Source organism: Pongo abelii, chromosome 12, assembly GCF_028885655.2.
Source record: "Pongo abelii isolate AG06213 chromosome 12, NHGRI_mPonAbe1-v2.0_pri, whole genome shotgun sequence".
Classification (NCBI taxonomy): Eukaryota; Metazoa; Chordata; class Mammalia; order Primates; family Hominidae; genus Pongo; species Pongo abelii.
Window position 1 is genome coordinate 76,989,850 of NC_071997.2, and position 17,235 is coordinate 77,007,084.

General features: G+C 36.9%; 1 protein-coding gene across 22 annotated transcripts in view; it reads left to right on the forward strand.

Moving 5' to 3' along the window:
- The window catches only part of CCDC88A (coiled-coil domain containing 88A), a 131,832-nt gene that overhangs the window by 19,048 nt on the left and 95,549 nt on the right, over positions 1 to 17,235 (forward strand). For all 22 annotated transcript variants that reach the window (XR_008522131.2, XR_008522132.2, XM_009237291.4 and 19 more), the window contains exon 3: positions 11,883 to 11,991. Coding sequence is in view for 20 of the 22 variants with exons in the window: in XM_009237291.4 (XP_009235566.1) it covers positions 11,883 to 11,991 (109 nt within the window). In the remaining 2 variants the exon portion in view is untranslated. The remainder of the gene's footprint in view (positions 1 to 11,882; positions 11,992 to 17,235) is intronic.

The window sequence follows — 17,235 nt, forward strand, 5'->3', positions numbered from 1 at the left end:
TTTACCCAGTTAATTACTTTTCATAAAGCAAACATTCTGGTTTATGCACATTTAAAGTTAGATACATAAATTAGTTATTTCAGATGTATCATAGTGACATGCAAATATTACATAGTTATGTTATTTTATAAATTATCTCAAAAATTTATTAAAAGACCACACTACAACCATAGTTTTAAATTACAGTGCCATGATCAAAAACCACCATCACTTAAGCACCAACACAGAACAGATGGTCCAAGAGGACATATAACAGGTTTACATTCTGGAGGAGAAGAGCATAGAGCCATTAAAGCGATCAGATTTCTGTTTCGTATATATATTAGTTAATGAATAAGTAAAGATATAATCCTTGATCATACAAGGACCAAATCTCAGAGTATTAGTGTTGCAAAATTGCTAACTTTAACTTTATCTTTTTTCCTGATTTACAAATTTTTATATACAGTGGTTAATAATACTACTGTCCGTTTATTATTTTAATTGAAATTAACGCAACTTGTCATAAGTAGGTCATTTATAAATGTGAAATTGCTTGAGGCCCTCTTTTACTGCCATGTTGCATTTAACTCCTGGTTGGACAGATTTGAGCCATATTGCTAGGCTATTTGTCACTAAAGCATTTTTTTACTTTTCATCTTATAAAGAAGATGGTTGACTTGAAATTGTGTTGCCTTGGAAATAGCTGTGTGTGACTGGAAAGATACTTGCTCACGTTTGACATGCCACATGTATATTGTTCAGTAGCTCATCTTTTATTTTAGAAAATGGCCTTTCCAAAGATACATTCTTTAGAAAAAAACAGTATAGTATGCTTTCAAGAAGAGTCTGATAAAAACTTTATTGTGATTATTTATTCTGAATTAATTTTTGTTTTGCATTTTAAGTATTAAAATGAAAGGCAGAATATTTGGAATATTTAATAGACTACATTTTCTCTTTAGAGAATTCTGTGAGTCATACTTAATAGACTACATTTCTTTTTAGAGCATTCTGGAGTCATACCGTACTGTTTGTTTAAATTACTGTATTGTGATTTTTATTATATTAAAAGTAATAGAATACAGGATTCAACCTGAGGAAGCTGATAAAAACACACACACACAGGAATGAGTGTTTTTTCTGTCTTTATATAGGATGCATTCTTTTTATAGAAGAAATTTTTAATACTGTTTTCTTTTCTTATGGTTTATGCTTAGTCTCACAAATGTCTTATGACTCTGAATTCCTGACATCGATATGCAGAGATAGCTTTATTAAATGTGCTTCAGCTAAGTAACAATCCAACACAATTATTAATATTTTTCCCTCAAGTAAATGAAATAGGTTTCATGAAACAATAAAAAGTCTTTAAAAAATGTTTTATGTGCTTAAAAAATTAATTAATACCAAAAGATTCACAGTGACAAACAAAAATTCTCTGCTGTATTTCTCCTCATATCTCAGTTCAGTTCTCTGGAGTGCCACCTTTTTTTTGAGACAGAGTCTCATTCTATTCTCCAGGCTGGAGTACAGTGGCGCGATCTCGGCTCACTGCAACCTCCGCCTCCCGGCTCAAGCAATTCTCTGCCTCAGCCTCCTGAATAACTGGGATTACAGGCACCCACCACCACGCCCAGCTAATTTTTTTTTTAATTTTTAGTAGAGACGGGGTTTCACCATCTTGGCCAGACTGGTCTTGAACTCCTGACCTCATGATCCACCCGCCTTGACCTCCCAGGCATGAGCCGCCGTGCCCGGCCCAGAGTGACAACTTTTTAAACTTTTTTTAAAGCAATTTCTTCTGTTATTTAGCCCATATATAGGGATAATATGTCTATTCTGGTATTTCTTGATTTATTCCTTTTAGACGTTATCTATTGACTTCCTGATAGTGGTAGATAAGATTTTATCTTTTTTATGCTCCTGTATTTCTTCTTAACCTATCTTTCTAATATAGTTATCACAGGTTTAGTTAAATCAGTCATCAGTGTTTACATTATTATAACTATATAATATTTACTGCAAAGCCAGGTATTACTTTTCCTGAAGCTACTAATTCTCTTGATTTGCATAATTTTCTATAAATTACCCTTAAAGATTCAACCATTTTTCATGAAGGTGGAGCTTAGGACTTTTCTTTCTTTGTTTTTTTTTTTGTTAGGTAGGGTCTTGCTCTGTCACCCAGGTGGGAGTGCGATGATACAATCACAGTCCACTGCAGCATCGAACTCCTGGGCTCAAGCAATCTTCCTCCCTCATTTTTTAATTTTTTTGTGGAGATGAGGTTTCACTGTGTTGCCCAGAGTAGTCTTGAACTCCTGGGCTTACACAATCCTCTTGCTTTGGCCTTCCAAAGTGCTGGGATTACAGGCGTGAGCCATCGTTGCCAGCCCAGGAGCTTAGGACTTTTCTGGTAGTTTCACCTGAGGGCAGTCCCTCTCACATAAAGAGATCACATCCTTAGGGTGAAAGGGCCTGTTTTCCATGATCCTAACATATGTCAGTATGACCCTTACTCAAATTGGGCATGCATCAAATGGGAAATTCAAGCCTTATAATGGGAAGTTTATTGCTTTCTAGATCCATGCCAAGAGTGCTTAATGGTTATCCTGGGCCCTAAGTACAGATAGTTTATGATAATAGACTATGATATAATATCTGATGATTATAAAGAAATAGGAACTTTTCAGGTCTGTTTTCATACCAAAATAACTCTTGAGTAGGTACAGTGTAGAATAGAAGTTACAGATAGAGGCTTGGAGTGCTTAGGTATTAGCCTGTTCAAGAACTATACTATTCTATTGGGTTTCCTAGAGTCAAATCAGAGCGTAGAAATCCTTTCACAGCCCACATACTCATTTCATAGATTTGTAGACACAAAGCAGCACAGTTTTATGAAGGGATATAAAAAATTTTCGTTCACCTATCTTTAAGATCCTTTTTGATTGTGAGGTTAATTTTAGGTGTTGAAGTACTTTTCTCTCAAATATTTAAATTTTATTTTTCATTTTTCTTCAGATTTCTAAAATTTCATCTGATATCATTAGTATATAACTATATAATTCCTTTTATACCCAGAATTATTTTAATTGTTAAAAGCAGTCTTTTGCAAAGTCTAAAAAAACTTAATGTAAAATATTAATTTTTTTTACAAAAAATTCTTAAAAGATTTTGATTAAACCAAAATTCTAAATTCTGAAAACTTGCTAATTCTTGAAAGAGCTGTATGCAGAGACTGTAGAATTTCCTGACAACTTAATACATTTCAAGATATCATGCGAGGAATATTGGACACAAAATTTAAGAAGAAGCATTAACACTTTTTTTTGAAAAAAATCACTTTAAAGGAAACAGAAACTTGACAACAACTCTGTCAGGGACAAAGATAGCATTTACATTATAAAATTTATTAAAGGAATGATATTACCATGTGTTCATTAGAATATTATGCATCCAAAGTATAATATAATCCAAATTATGTATTTAGATAATCCAAATTAGTATAATCCAAATTGTATATTGTCATGTAGTAATGAGCTTGCACTACAAATAATAGTTTTTAAATTTATATATATTTTTAGTTCTAATATTAAATTTTTCTTAGGTTGGGCACGGTGGCTTACGCTTGTTATCCCAGCACTTTGGGAGGCCAAAATGGGAGGATCCTCACTTGAGGCCAGGAGTTCGAGACCAGCCTAGTCTACATGTTGAAACCCTGTCTCCTAAAAATACAAAAATTAGTCAGGTGTGGTGGTGGGTGCCTGTAATCCTAGCTACTTGGGAGGCTGAGGCAGGAGAATTGCATGAACCCAGGAGGCAGTGGTTGCATTGAGCTGAGATCATGCCACAGCGCTCCAGCCCGGGCAACAGAGTGAGACTCCATCTCAAAAAAAAATTTTTTTTCTTAGGTACCGATTGTTAGATTTAAATATCCAGGTTTATAATAAAATATCACCACAGTGAACTGGAGGAGGGAAGGAAATTAATCATCTTTAGTTTGATTACTCATGTGAAAACAGAATTGGGAATATGCTCAAACAATACAGTAAAACATTGATATATGATGTACACTCGGGTTTTAGAAAAAACATTGCCGAAACCTTTTTTTTTTTTTTTTTTTTTTGAGATGGAGTCTTGCTCTGTTGCCCAGGCTGCAGTGCAGTGGTGTGATCTTGGCTCACTGCAAGCTCCGCCTCCCGGGTTCATGCCATTCTCCTGCCTCAGCCTCCCGAGTAGCTAGGACTACAGGCGCCTGCCACGACGCCCGGCTAAATTTTTGTATTTTTAGTAGAGATGGGGTTTCACCTTGTTAGCCAGGATGGTCTCGATCTCCTGACCTCGTGATCCGCCCACCTCAGCCTCCCAAAGTGCTGGGATTACAGGTGTGCGCCACCGCACCCAGCTGAAACCTTTTTTTTTAAGTCAGATTTTTCTTTGTTTTCTTGAATGATGCTATAAAAGGAAAAACTAAAAGAGTAAAAGAGCTCTAGGATCCTAGGCAGGTTACTAGTTGAACTTTGGCTTTCTGATTTATGGTGAAACCAGGTATCTCTAAAGTGTTTCTAGGTCTAAATGTGGTCAATGTGTGACTAGGAGACAGTCAGAGATGAGAGGTATGTAAGGGATTCAAATGTAGAATAAAGAAAATAGAAATAAAAGGTAGAAGAAGGGTAGAGAGGAAAGATATTTACTGAAAATGTTTGCAAATTAAATTTATGTAACTGTAAACATACCTAAAATTTTTGTTACTGGTGTTGTTCTTACTCTGTTCTCCCAATTACAAGTATACTTTTCTCCACAATGATAGCTTGATTAACCCAAACTTTTATGCATTAAGTAATGTGGCCAGTACATTAGGTACTCAGTGAGTATTTGTTTAACTTACTGACTAAAAAAGATACCAGACAAGAAAAAAGAAAAAAAAAAAAAAGATACCAGAATTGATTGCCTAAATAAAACAGGGTTTTTCCTTCAGTTTTACCATGACTTCTTGACCATGCTGCTGTTTGTCTTTGTTTGCCATGACACATGATCTGACTTCTACAATATAGTCTCCTTGTTTTTATAAGTAACTAGTTCTAGTTGATGCTTTTATTTGAGAGACTCACTTTTCCATTTAAACTCTCATTTGCCTTGGGCTGTTCTGAGTTTTTCACTATTTTCTTGCAATAAGCGTAAATCAGTCACAGGTCAGATATAGCTTGCCTTACTAATAGTCTTCCTTGTTCTGCAGATCTCAAATTGTAGTTTAGGACTCTATTATTCAACTGATTTTTGAGACACACCTTAATGAGAATACCTATTCCAGCCTGCTAACTGAGTTGTTATCTTGGAGATTGTCAGCTCGTAACTTTCGATAGAAAGCAATGGTTTAAAAAACGCTATGCTTAGTCTTTGTTTATTCTTATTTTTATTTATCCAGACAATATTTGTGTTAGCAAATATGCTAATTTTTAGAAATAAAAACATGAATAAGAAGATATGGTCCCTCTTGTCATGGAACTTAGAATCTAGTGAGAAAGTGGGAGTCAAAACCAAGTATTGGAAAACCTGTGACAGAGTTATATACCAATAAAAGGGAATAGTTATACCATAGAGTGGAGCTGAGAGAGTATATAGTCTAGGACTTTGAGGATGATGTAACAGTGTAACTCACTACATTAACATATTAATGGAGAAGGATCAGATGAGTAGATGTAGAAAAAATTGGATATGCCAGGTGTGCTGTGGCTTGTGCCTGAAATCCTAGCTAGCTAGAAGGCTGAGGCAGGAGGATCACTTGAGGCCAGGAGTTTGAGGCAAGCCTGAGCAACATAGTGAGAGATCTCATCTATAAAACATTTTTAGGCAGGGCACGGTGGCTCACGCCTGTGATCCCAGCACTTTGGCAAACCTTTTTAGGATTCTTTATTATTATTATTATTATTATTATTATTATTATACTTTAAGTTTTAGGGTACATGTGCACAACGTGCAGGTTTGTTACATATGTATACATGTGCCATGTTGGTGTGCTGCACCCATTAACTCGTCATTTAGCATTAGGTATATCTCCTAATGCTATCCCTCCCACCTCCCCCCACCCCGCAACAGTCCCCGGTGTGTGATGTTCCCCTTCCTGTGTCCATGTGTTCTCAAAGTCAAGAAACAACAGGTGCTGGAGAGGATGTGGAGAAATAGGAACACTTTTACACTGTTGGTGGGACTGTAAACGAGTTCAACCATTGTGGAAGTCAGTGTGGCGATTCCTCAGGGATCTAGAACTAGAAATACCATTTGATCCAGCCATCCCATTACTGGGTATATATCCAAAGGATTATAAATCATGCTGCTATAAAGACACATGCACATGTATGTTTATTGCGGCACTATTCACAATAACAAAGACTTGGAACCAACCCAAATGTCCAACAATGATAGACTGGATTAAGAAAATGTGGCACATATACACCATGGAATACTATGCAGCAATAAAAAATGATGATAAGTTCATGTTCTTTGTAGGGACATGGATGAAGCTGGAAACCATCATTCTCAGCAAACTATCCCAGGGACAAAAAACCATACACCACATGTTCTCACTCACAGGTGGGAATTGAACAATGAGAAATTTTTTTTTAAGTTAGCTGGGCGTGGTAGTGCACATCTGTAGTTCCAACTACTTGAGAGACTGAGAAGGACTTCTTGAGCTCACAAGTTAAAGGCTGCAGTGAGCTATGATCATAGCATTGCACCTCAGCCTGGGTGACAGAGGGAGACTGTCCTCAAAAAAATTAAAAAAATAAGAAATAATACTGGATAAAATTCAGCACCCATTCAGACATTGAATAGAAATGGAAGGGAATGCCTCATAGATGATATCTATCAGAAAATTACAGCAAACATCATGCATTAATGGTGAAACATTAAATGCAGTTCTATTAGAGAACAAGAGAAGGATATCTGTTGTCTCCATTTCTATTTGTTAATGCAGCAAGTAAAGAAATAGAAATGTAATGCAAGATTGAAAAGGTGGAAATAAACTGGCCTTTACTGATGGTGTGATTTTTTTTTAACCTAGAAAACCCAAGCACATGAACCGAGTAAACTAAGTTTTGAAAGGTGGTTAATTAGAAATTCACCATTCAAAAACTCTATAGTTTTGGCTGGGCATGGTGGCTCATGCCTGTAATTCCAGCACTTCGGGAGGCTGAGGTAGGTGGATCACTTGAGGTCAAGAGGCCGAGATCACTCTGGCCAATATCGTGAAACCCCGTTACTACTAAAAATACAAAAAAAATTAGCCGGGCGTGGTGGCACGTGCCTGTAGTCCCAGCTACTCAGGAGGCTGAGACATGAGAATCACCTGAACCCTGGAGGCAGAAGTTGCAGTGAGCTGAGATCGTGCCACTGTACTCCAGCCTGGCAGACTGGGACTCTGTCGCAAAAAAAAAAAAAACCCAAAAAACCAAAATCAAAACTCTATATTCCTGTTATACAATAGCACCAATAGACAATGTAAGAGAAAAAAAAATCCATTTCACAAAGCAACAAAAACTTTCTTACCCAAGTAAGAAAAAAAACCTTAAATATGTAAGAGTTCTGTGGGGAGATTTTAAAATTTTACCGATGGAAATGAAATGCCAGTTTTTAATCAAATTAATATTACTAATGTCAGTAAATCCTAACAAGGTTTTTCGTAGAACTTTATAAATATCCTAAAATGATAGAAAAGATCACTATGTTCGATTAATGAAGACGGTATAGAAAAAACAACAACAAAGGAAAGGGGCTTGTCTTAGTAGAATTGAGATCATAATAAAGCTATAGTAATAAGCTATAGTAAAACAAGGTTTTAATGACACAGAAATAGACAAATGGCTTAGTGGCACAGAATAGACTCCAAAAGGAGACCTACACTTAATATGGGAATCTGAGATCAGTGAGAAATGTAAGCTCGTTAGTAAATGGTGTTGGCATAATTGATTATCAGTATGGAAAAGCTACAAATTAAATTCAAGAGGACCTTCAAGAACACCAGTAGACAACCTATTAGAATAAGAAAGGTTAGCATGGTTGCTAAAGATAAGAACAGTAAACAAAAAATGATAGCATTCACATATCAGCGTTAACCTATCAGCAAATACATTTTAAAAATATTACATTAACTTTAATGGCAAAAACTGTAAGCATCTAGGAATAAATCTAACAAAAGGCCTTCCGGGAGAAGATTATAAAATGGTTTTGAAGAAGAGCTGAATGAATGTAGAGAGATACACCATGCTTATCAGTGGGAAGACTCAGTGCTGTAGAGCTGTCAGTTTATTCTTAATAAATTTGTAGATTGAGTGCAATTTCAGTCAAAATCTTATAATAGGTTTTGTTTTTTGTATATGCAGAATATGACAAACTAATCCTAAAAATCATCAAGGACCATGAATGAATAGTTAAGATAAAATTGAAAAAAACCATTTAGTCAGGGCATCTTGCCCTACTACACATCAAGATGTAAATAACTATAGTTGTTAAGGTGGTGCTGTTGACATGGGAATATATAGGTAGACCAGTGAAACATAAAGGAGAACACAGAAACAAGCCAGGCCCATATATTAATAGGATGCATTGAGAAGAACACAGCATCTGTTCTGTGTTTTTCCTGTTAAGGATATATATCCTGAACTTAATTATGAGTCAACACAGTCTTATCAGACAAACCCAACTGAAAATCATTCTATGCAGTATGTGGCCTGTAACCCTTCTAAAGTGTCTAGTTCATGTACATCAACAAAAGGCTGAGAAACCTCCAGCCTGAAAGAGATTAAAGATTGCAGTTCAGACTACCACATGCCAAGTGTGATTCTGAACTGAATCTATTTCCTATAAAGAACATCCATGCATTATTGGGACAAGAAGGGAAACATGAATGGATTCTTAAGATGGGACTGTGTAGTAATGTGTGTTTAATATTGCCCCATAGATCATTTAGTCTCTGTTCATTCATTTCAGCTTTTTCTCCCCTCTCTCCATGCTTCTTTGGATTGTTTTTATTGTAATAATGGCTTCAAGTTCACTAATCGTTTGCTATACAGTTTCTAATCCATTGTTAAGCTTGTGCGGTGAATTTTTCATTTCAAATAGTTGTATTTTGCAGCTTTAGACGTCCCATTTGAGTTTTTCAAAATATAATTTACATTTCTTCCTACTTAACGTTCATGTCTTTCTTTGAATCCTTTAGTAGGTTTATATTAACTGTTTAAAGTCCTTGTCTGTTATTTCCATGATCTTTTTCATTTCTGTTCTGTTGACTGTTTCCATTTTCTTTCCTGGTTATAGATCACATTTTCCTGATCTTTTGTGTCTATTAATTTTTTTATTTTATGCTGGACATTGTAATGATTATATTTTGGAGTGTCTGGACCTTGTCCTTTTAGAGTGACAAACTTTGTTTTGGCAGGTTGTCAAGTTACTTGCAATCAGCATGATCCTTTCAAGACTTGTTTTGTTGGGTGTGCGGTTCTTGAATAGCTTTTACTCAGCTGCTGATTTAGTCCTCCTTCTAAGACATGACTCTTCTGCGGTCTCTGCTGTATGTTCTGGATGTTTATTAAGGCTACTCCACTCTACTTGTCACAACTCAAATTTCTCTGTTTACATTGTGAGCTCTGAGAATTGTTTAGCTTACAGCTTTCTTGTATTTGATGTCTGCTTAGCCTTGTGGAGTTTTAGGTTATACATGCACAATTTAGTATTTAGCCAAAATTTTGTTGGTTTTTTGTTTTGCTTTGTTTTCAAGACAGGCTCCCACCATATTGCCCAGGTTGGTCTTGAATACCTGGCCTCAGGCATTCCTCCCGTTTTAGCTTCCCAAAGTCTTGGGATTACAGGCATGAGCCACTACATCCATGCCTGTGTGAAGCCAAAGCCAAAATCTTAAAGGCAGATTTTTGGAGCTCTTTGTTGGTGTAGCTCCCTTTTCTTTGGTATTCTTTTCTGAATGTGTCAGTTTAGCATCCATGAACTCCAGCTTTGTCTCCTCAAGTTCAACAAGACTTGGGCTACCCATTTTTCTGTACCTCATTCTGGAAAGCACCTCACTGCCTTACTAGAGAGAACCTAGTCTTGCATTACTTGCTGTCCAAAGTCTGAAAATAGTTTTTTCATGCTTTGTCCAGTTTTCTAGTTTTTTATGGCAAGAGGGCATCTTCCTCCTTTTTGTAATAGCTACCCCTTCATATTTTATTAATAGCTTAGTTTGATTGCATTATTTTCTCAACTAGTCCCTTGAGTAATCTCAGCATAAGTGGTTGAATTGATCCAAGGTTGGGGATTAAGAATGTGGTCAAAGGACAAAAGAATCAAGATATTGGGAGTGGTGGCAAGCAAATGGTTGAAGCAGTGGTTCTCAGAGTGTGGATGGAGGATCCTTTTGGGGATCCATAGAGTCTTCCCACTTCTTAGTACATGTGAGGGTGAAATGTCTTAATATACTTGAACCAAAATGATAAGCAATGGATTCAATGCAGAAGCAAAGATAAGAATCTGTTTTTTAAAAGTTAAACCACACGTTAAAGAGATACACAAAAATAGTAAAACGATACCACTCAGTTTTCTAAGTTCTTTTTGTTTGGTTTTGTTAGCCTGTAATGGGTTTATTATTTTGTTAAAGTGAGTTGATACATAAATAACTTTGAAATGTTCTATCTTTATTTCTATTTTTTTTTTTTTTTTTTGAGTCTCGCTCTGTAGCCCAGGCTGGAGTGCAGTGGTGCGATCCTGGCTCACTGCAACCTCTGCCTCCTGGGTTCAAGTGATTCTTCTGCCTCAGCCTCCCTAGTAGCTGGGACTACAGTTGCATGCCACCACACCCGGCTAATTTTTGTATTTTTAATAGAGATGAGGTTTCACCATGTTGGCCAGGCTGGTCTTGAACTCCTGACCTCAGGTGATCCACCAGCCTGGGCCTCCCAAAGTGCTGGGATTATAGGCGTGAGTCACCGTGCCCTACCTCAGTCTTTATTTCTAACACACTAAGTATTAATTAAAGATAGCCCACAACATCAAAAATTGTTTGGAGTCATCAATTAAGGTTACAAAGGGGTCTCGAGACCTAAAAGTTTGAGAATTACGGAAATAAAGCACCATAGATTCTAATCTGTTTAGGCAAGGAACTGAAGGCATTGGACTGGCATTGGTCTAATCTGTTTAGGGAAGGAACTGAAGGCATTAGGAATGCAATGGACTGTGTAAAAAGGGAACAGATTAAAGAATGAGGCGTTTCTATTCAGTTTCTATTTCCTGTTGGATGGGTGTCAATTTCTTGACTTTCCTGCATCCTTGTGTGGAGGTGCCACAATTTCCCATTCTAAACCATGGTTGGCTTGACTGTTTTTCTTCTGCAGTTTCTGCTCCCTCAGGATTATTGAGCCCTTTGCTTTCATTGAATCTACAGTTTTACCCAAGATAAAAGTACTAACCTGTGTCATCCACTTTAACCTTGAATTTCTCTGGGACATTGCCTGTTCAGATATAATCCCTATTACCCAGTGAGGAGAAATAACATTTATTGGTTATTATTAGCCCATATTTTAAATGGATTTATTTTGTGTTATAGAACTATATATTCAAAGGAAATAGTAAGTTATTCATCCCAGGAATGTGGAGTGGCAGCATGACAATGAAAGGCAGCATCTGACTTAGGTTTGAAATTAATTTTGTTCTTGCTTTGGGAAATCAGTTGCATTTGTATTGATTAGAAGCACAGAATACATGTCAAAGTAATAATCTGCCCTTTTGGACCATCTCTGTTAATGCAGATGAGCACACAATTTATTTAAATAAAGTATTATATGATTAATTTTAATTATATATAGGTTGATAGTAGTATTTTATGTAATTTTAAAGTATTTTTGTATTTCTTACAGTAATCCTAAATTGGAGAGTCAGAGAGTAAATAAAAAAGTCAATAATGATGCCTCACTTAGAATGCAGAATCTTTCCATTTTGGTGAGACAGATAAAATTTTATTACCAGGTAAGTACTCTTTTTAAAAATCTGGGGTTTTAATAACTACTTACATTTTTGTATTATTTCGTATCAGTCATCTCACAAATATTTAAATGCTTATTATATGCTAGGTTCTGATCTATTTGCTAGAGTTAGAGTAGTAAATAAGATAGTTTATTTTTTATGAATGTTAAAGGCTTAAGCAAGCACTTAATAATTTTCTAATGTTACAAATGACTGTTGTATTTTATGTTTTAAAAGTCAGGTCCCAGTTTCCTGAGAACTTGCATAGTGTAACATTTTGTTGTTAGACTTCTTGAATTATGCCTTTGAAAAGTGTACTTCCATTTTTTTAAAAAAAAAAAAACCTGAATTGGATGCATATTTTAGTTTTTAAATACGAACATTGTTGAGGCTTTCAATATACCTCTCAGAATTGCTATATCTGCATTGCATAAATTTTGGTATGGTGTATTTTAAAAGATGATTATTTCTATGCATTTTCTAATTTCTGCTGTGATTTATTTCACTTATGAGTTACTTAGAAGTATGCTTTTAAATTTTTGAACATGGTATTTTTCAAGTAACCTTTTTGCTTTTGATTTTTGGTCAAAGAATGTGGTTTGTATAATACTGATTCTTTGATATTTGTGAAGAATTGCTTAGCTTGGCCTAGTATGTTGTTGTCAGTTTTCTTTAAAGTTCTATGTGTGCTTGAAAAAGTATGTATCCTCCAATTGTTTGGGTGCAGAGTGAGAGCAACCTTGTTTGTTAATTGTATTGTTCCAATCTTTTACAGCCTTGTTGATTTGTCTTTTGAGTGATTAGTTATTGAGAAAGAGGAGTTGAAATATCCCATATGATGATGAATTTTTATAGACTTTGAAGCTGTTATTAGGTGCAAATAAATTTAAAATTGTTAAATCTTCCTGAAGAATTTGATTATTTATCAGTAATTGTTTCTTTTCCTTTCCAATTTTTTTTTTCTTTTTTCTTTTTTTTTTTGAGATGGAGCCTCACTGTCGCCCAGGCCGGAGTGCAGTGGCGCAGTCTCATCTCACTGCAACCTCTGCCTCCTGGGTTCAAGCGATTCTCCTGCCTCAGACTCCTGAGTAGCTGGGACTACAGGTGCACGCCACCGTGTCCAGCTAATTTTTATGTTTTCAGTAGAGACAGGGTTTCACCATGTTGGCTAGGCTGGTCTCAAACTCCTGACCACAAGTGATCTGCCCCCCTCAGCCTCCTAAACTGCTGGGATTACAGGCATGAGCCCCCATGCCCGGCCTATCAATAATTGTTTCTACATGTTTTTCCTTTCTCCTGGTTTAAAATTTTTTCACTCTTCCTGTTTTTTCAGAGGTGACTTTCAAAATTATACATTTTATACCTAAACATAGGAAAGGCCAAAATTAATTAGTATCTTTACCCTTTTATGGAATAGTGCTATGATTTTAGAATGTTTTAATTCTAGTCATTCTCTTTTATGACTTTTAAGCTCTTCTTGTCTTGTATTTTAGGGTTTTTTTCTTTACCCTACAAATTAAATATTGAGAAGTACTATTAAATAAATAAAACCAATGTTTCTTTTTTTTTTTTTTTTGAAATGGAATCTCAATCTGTTGCCCTGGCTGGAGTGCAGTGGCACGAGCTCAGCTCACTGCAACTTCCGCCTTCTGGGTTCCAGCAATTCTCCTGCCTCAGCTGCCCGAGTAGCCGGGATTACAGGTGCCCACTACCACACCCGGCTAATTTTTTTGTATTTGTAGTAGAGACTGGGTTTCGCCATGTTGGCCAGGCTGGTCTCGAACTCCTGACCTCATGTGATCCACTTGCCTCGGCCTCCCAAAATGCTAGGATTATAGGCATGAGCCATGCACCCAGCCCTTTTTCTTTAGCTCAAGCTGCATGTTTTTCTTTGAGAATATTTGTCTGAAAATGCCTTTATTTCACTCTTGTTTTTGGAAGATAGTTCTTTGTTTGTTTTAGTTCTTAAATAGAGACAGAAGGCTGGGTACAGTGGCTCACACCTGTAATCCCAGCACTTTGGGAGGCCAAGGTGGGCAGATCACTTGAGGTCAGGAGTTCGAGACCAGCCTGTCCAACATGGCGAAACCTTGTCTCTACTAAAAATAGAAAAATTAGCCAGCCTTGGTGGTGGGCACCTGTAATCTCAGCTACTCAGGAGGCTGAGGCATGAGAATCTCTTGAACCCAGGAAGCGGGGTTTGCAGTGAGCCGAGATCATGCTGTTGCACTCCAGCCTTGGCAGCAAGAGCAAACCTCCATCTACAAAAATAAAATAAAATAAAATAAAATACCATCTACAAAAAATAAAGTAAAATAAAATAAAAAAGAGACAGAATCTCACTATGTTGCCCAGGCTGGTCTTGAACCTCTGGGCTCAAGCAGTCCTCTTGCCTCAACCTCCCAAAGTGTTGGGATTGTGGGCGTGAGTGATTGCACTAGGATGAAATACTTTTAAGTATGCAGTTTTAGGTTGACAATTATTTTTCTGTCAATACTTTGCAGACTTAATTCTTCTGTCTCTGGAATTTTTTTTTTTTTTTTTTTTTTTTTTGAGACGGAGTTTTGCTCTTGTTGCCCAGGCTGGAGGGCAGTGGCATGATCTCGACTCACTGCAACCTCTGGCTCCTGGGTTTAAGTGATTCTCCTGTCTCAGCCTCCTGAGTAGCTGGAATTGCAGGCGCATGCCACCATGCCCGGCTAATTTTTGTATTTTTAGTAGAGACAGGTTTCATCATATTGGTCAGGCTGGTCTCGAACTCCTGACCTCGGGTAATCTGCCTGCCTCGGCCTCCCAAAGTGCTGGGATTACAGGTGTGAGCCACCATGCCTGGCCTTTCTGGATTCTTTTTGCTCTAGAGAAGTTAGCTCTCTAAATTTTGTTACTTAAGCTGTCTTTTTTTTGTTTGTTTTTGAGACAGAGTTTCACTCTGTTACCTAGGCTGGAGTGCAGTGGTGCAATTTCGGCTCACTGCAGCCTCTGCCTCCCGGATTCAAGGGATTCTCCTGCCTCAGGCTCCTGAGTAGCTGAGACTACAGGCATGTGCCACCAGGCCCGGCTAATTTTTGTATTTTTAGGAGAGATGGGGTTTCACCATGTTGGCCAGGCTTGTCTCGAACTCCTGACCTCAGATGATCCACGCGCCTCAGCCTTCCAAAGTGCTGAGATTACAGGCGTGAGCCACCACGCCCAGCTAGACTGTCTTTTTTCTTTCAAAGCTACTTTTAGTATTTATTCTTCTAATATTTGCTCTTTTCTATTCTACTAATCTGGTATTTTTCAAATATTTCTATTGATATATGTTAGACTTTCTTACTCTATTTCTTGCTTATTAAATTTTTATTTATTAAGCTTGTGCTGCATTCTGAGTCTTGTTTTCAGAACTCTCTAATTTACTAATTCACTCCTTATTTGTGTCAAATCTTCTGTTTAACCCATTGATTATATCTTTCATTTCTGGAAGATTTGGTTCTTTTTACATTACCTTTTCATTTTGTTCATTAATCATTTTCTTTATTTATTCAGATATTTAAAATTTTTCTGTTTTAGATTTCATATCTGATTATTCAGAAATCTGAAATATGTACGGATCTGAATGTGTCCTTTGTTTTCTGCTTGCTGTTTCTTGTGGTAGTGGTGGCGATAGTAGTAGTGGCAGTGGCGCGGGTGGCAGTGATATGTGTGTGTTTTAATTGTAAACTCATTTTTTCGGGGGGACTTTATCTGTGCCAATTCTTTGTGGTCAAGTCAAGGATGCATTGCTTCAGAGCAGATTTGTTGCTTATTGTGCAACCAACCCTGAATCACCTTTATTTTAAGCAAGTTTAGCCAGGCGCGGTAGCTCACACCTGTAATCCCAGCACTTTGGGAGGCCGAGATGGGTGGATCACTGGACAAATCAGCCTGGCCAACATGGTGAAACCCTGCCTGTACTAAAAATACAAAAATTAGCCAGGTGTGGTGGTGCGTGCCTGTAATCCCAGCAACTTGGGAGGCTGAGGCACAAGAATTGCTTGAACCAGAGAGGTAGAAGTTACAGTGAGCAGAGATCACACCACTGCACTCCAACCTGGGCGACAGAGCGAGACTCTGTCTTAAAAAAAAAAATATATATATATATGTGTGTGTGTGTGTGTGTGTGTGTGTGTGTGTATATATGTATATATGTGTATATATATAATATTAAATATATAATTAAATATATTTATAATTAAATATATATATTTAAGCAAGTTCATATAGAAGCAATATTGTTGTAATGTAGAAAATTAGAAAAAAATAGATAATACAGACATAGTTTTAGTGCCAGGAAATTACCACTATTATCACCTGAATATGTATACACTTCTGGATTTTTTTTTCTTTTTTGAGATGGAGTTTTGCTGTGTCACCCAGGCTGGAGTGCAGTGGTGCAATCTCGGCTCACTGCAACCTCTGCGCCACCTGGATTTTTTTTTTTCTTTATGTGTTTATAAATTATGTATTTATGTGTTTACATTTTTTATTGATTGATTGAAACAAGGTCTTACTTTGTTGCCTAAGTCACAGCTCACTGTAGCTAAGACCTTCTGGGCTCAAGCAATCCTTCCGCCTCAGCCTCCTAAGTAGCTGGAACTACACATGTGTGTCACTATGCTATATTTTTTAATTTTTTGAGACAGAGTCTGGTATTGTCGCCCATGCTGGAGTGCAGTGGCACGGTCGTAGCTCATAGCTCACTGTAGTCTTGAACGCAGTTACTTTCGCACCAACCAATACTTTAAATTGTCTTCAGAAATAGGTCAGACATTTTATATATACAGTTAATAGACTTACTGAAACAATTTTTTTATTCTTGTTATATTAGAGAGGGTCTGGTTTAGTATATGACACATTGCAAGTTAATATTTTCCAAATCAATGGAATTCTCATCAGCTCTTAAATTACCTTCTCTTAGAAAAATCAGATTTTGGGGAACGACTGTAGAAAACTATTAAATTTTGTGTACGTCATATGCCCCTGAGAAGATGTATTTGAGGCGAAGTATTTTAGTATTTAGTATTTTAGTATTTCTTTTCTTTTTTTTTTTTTTAAAGACGGAGTCTCGCTATGTTGCCCAGGCTGGAGTGCAGTGGCACGATCTTGACTCACTGCAACCTCTGCCTCCTGGGTTCAAGCGATTCTCCTGCCTCGGCTTCCTGAGTAGCTGGGATTACAGGCACCTGCCACCACACCTGGCTAAATTTTTTTGTATTTTTAATAGAGACG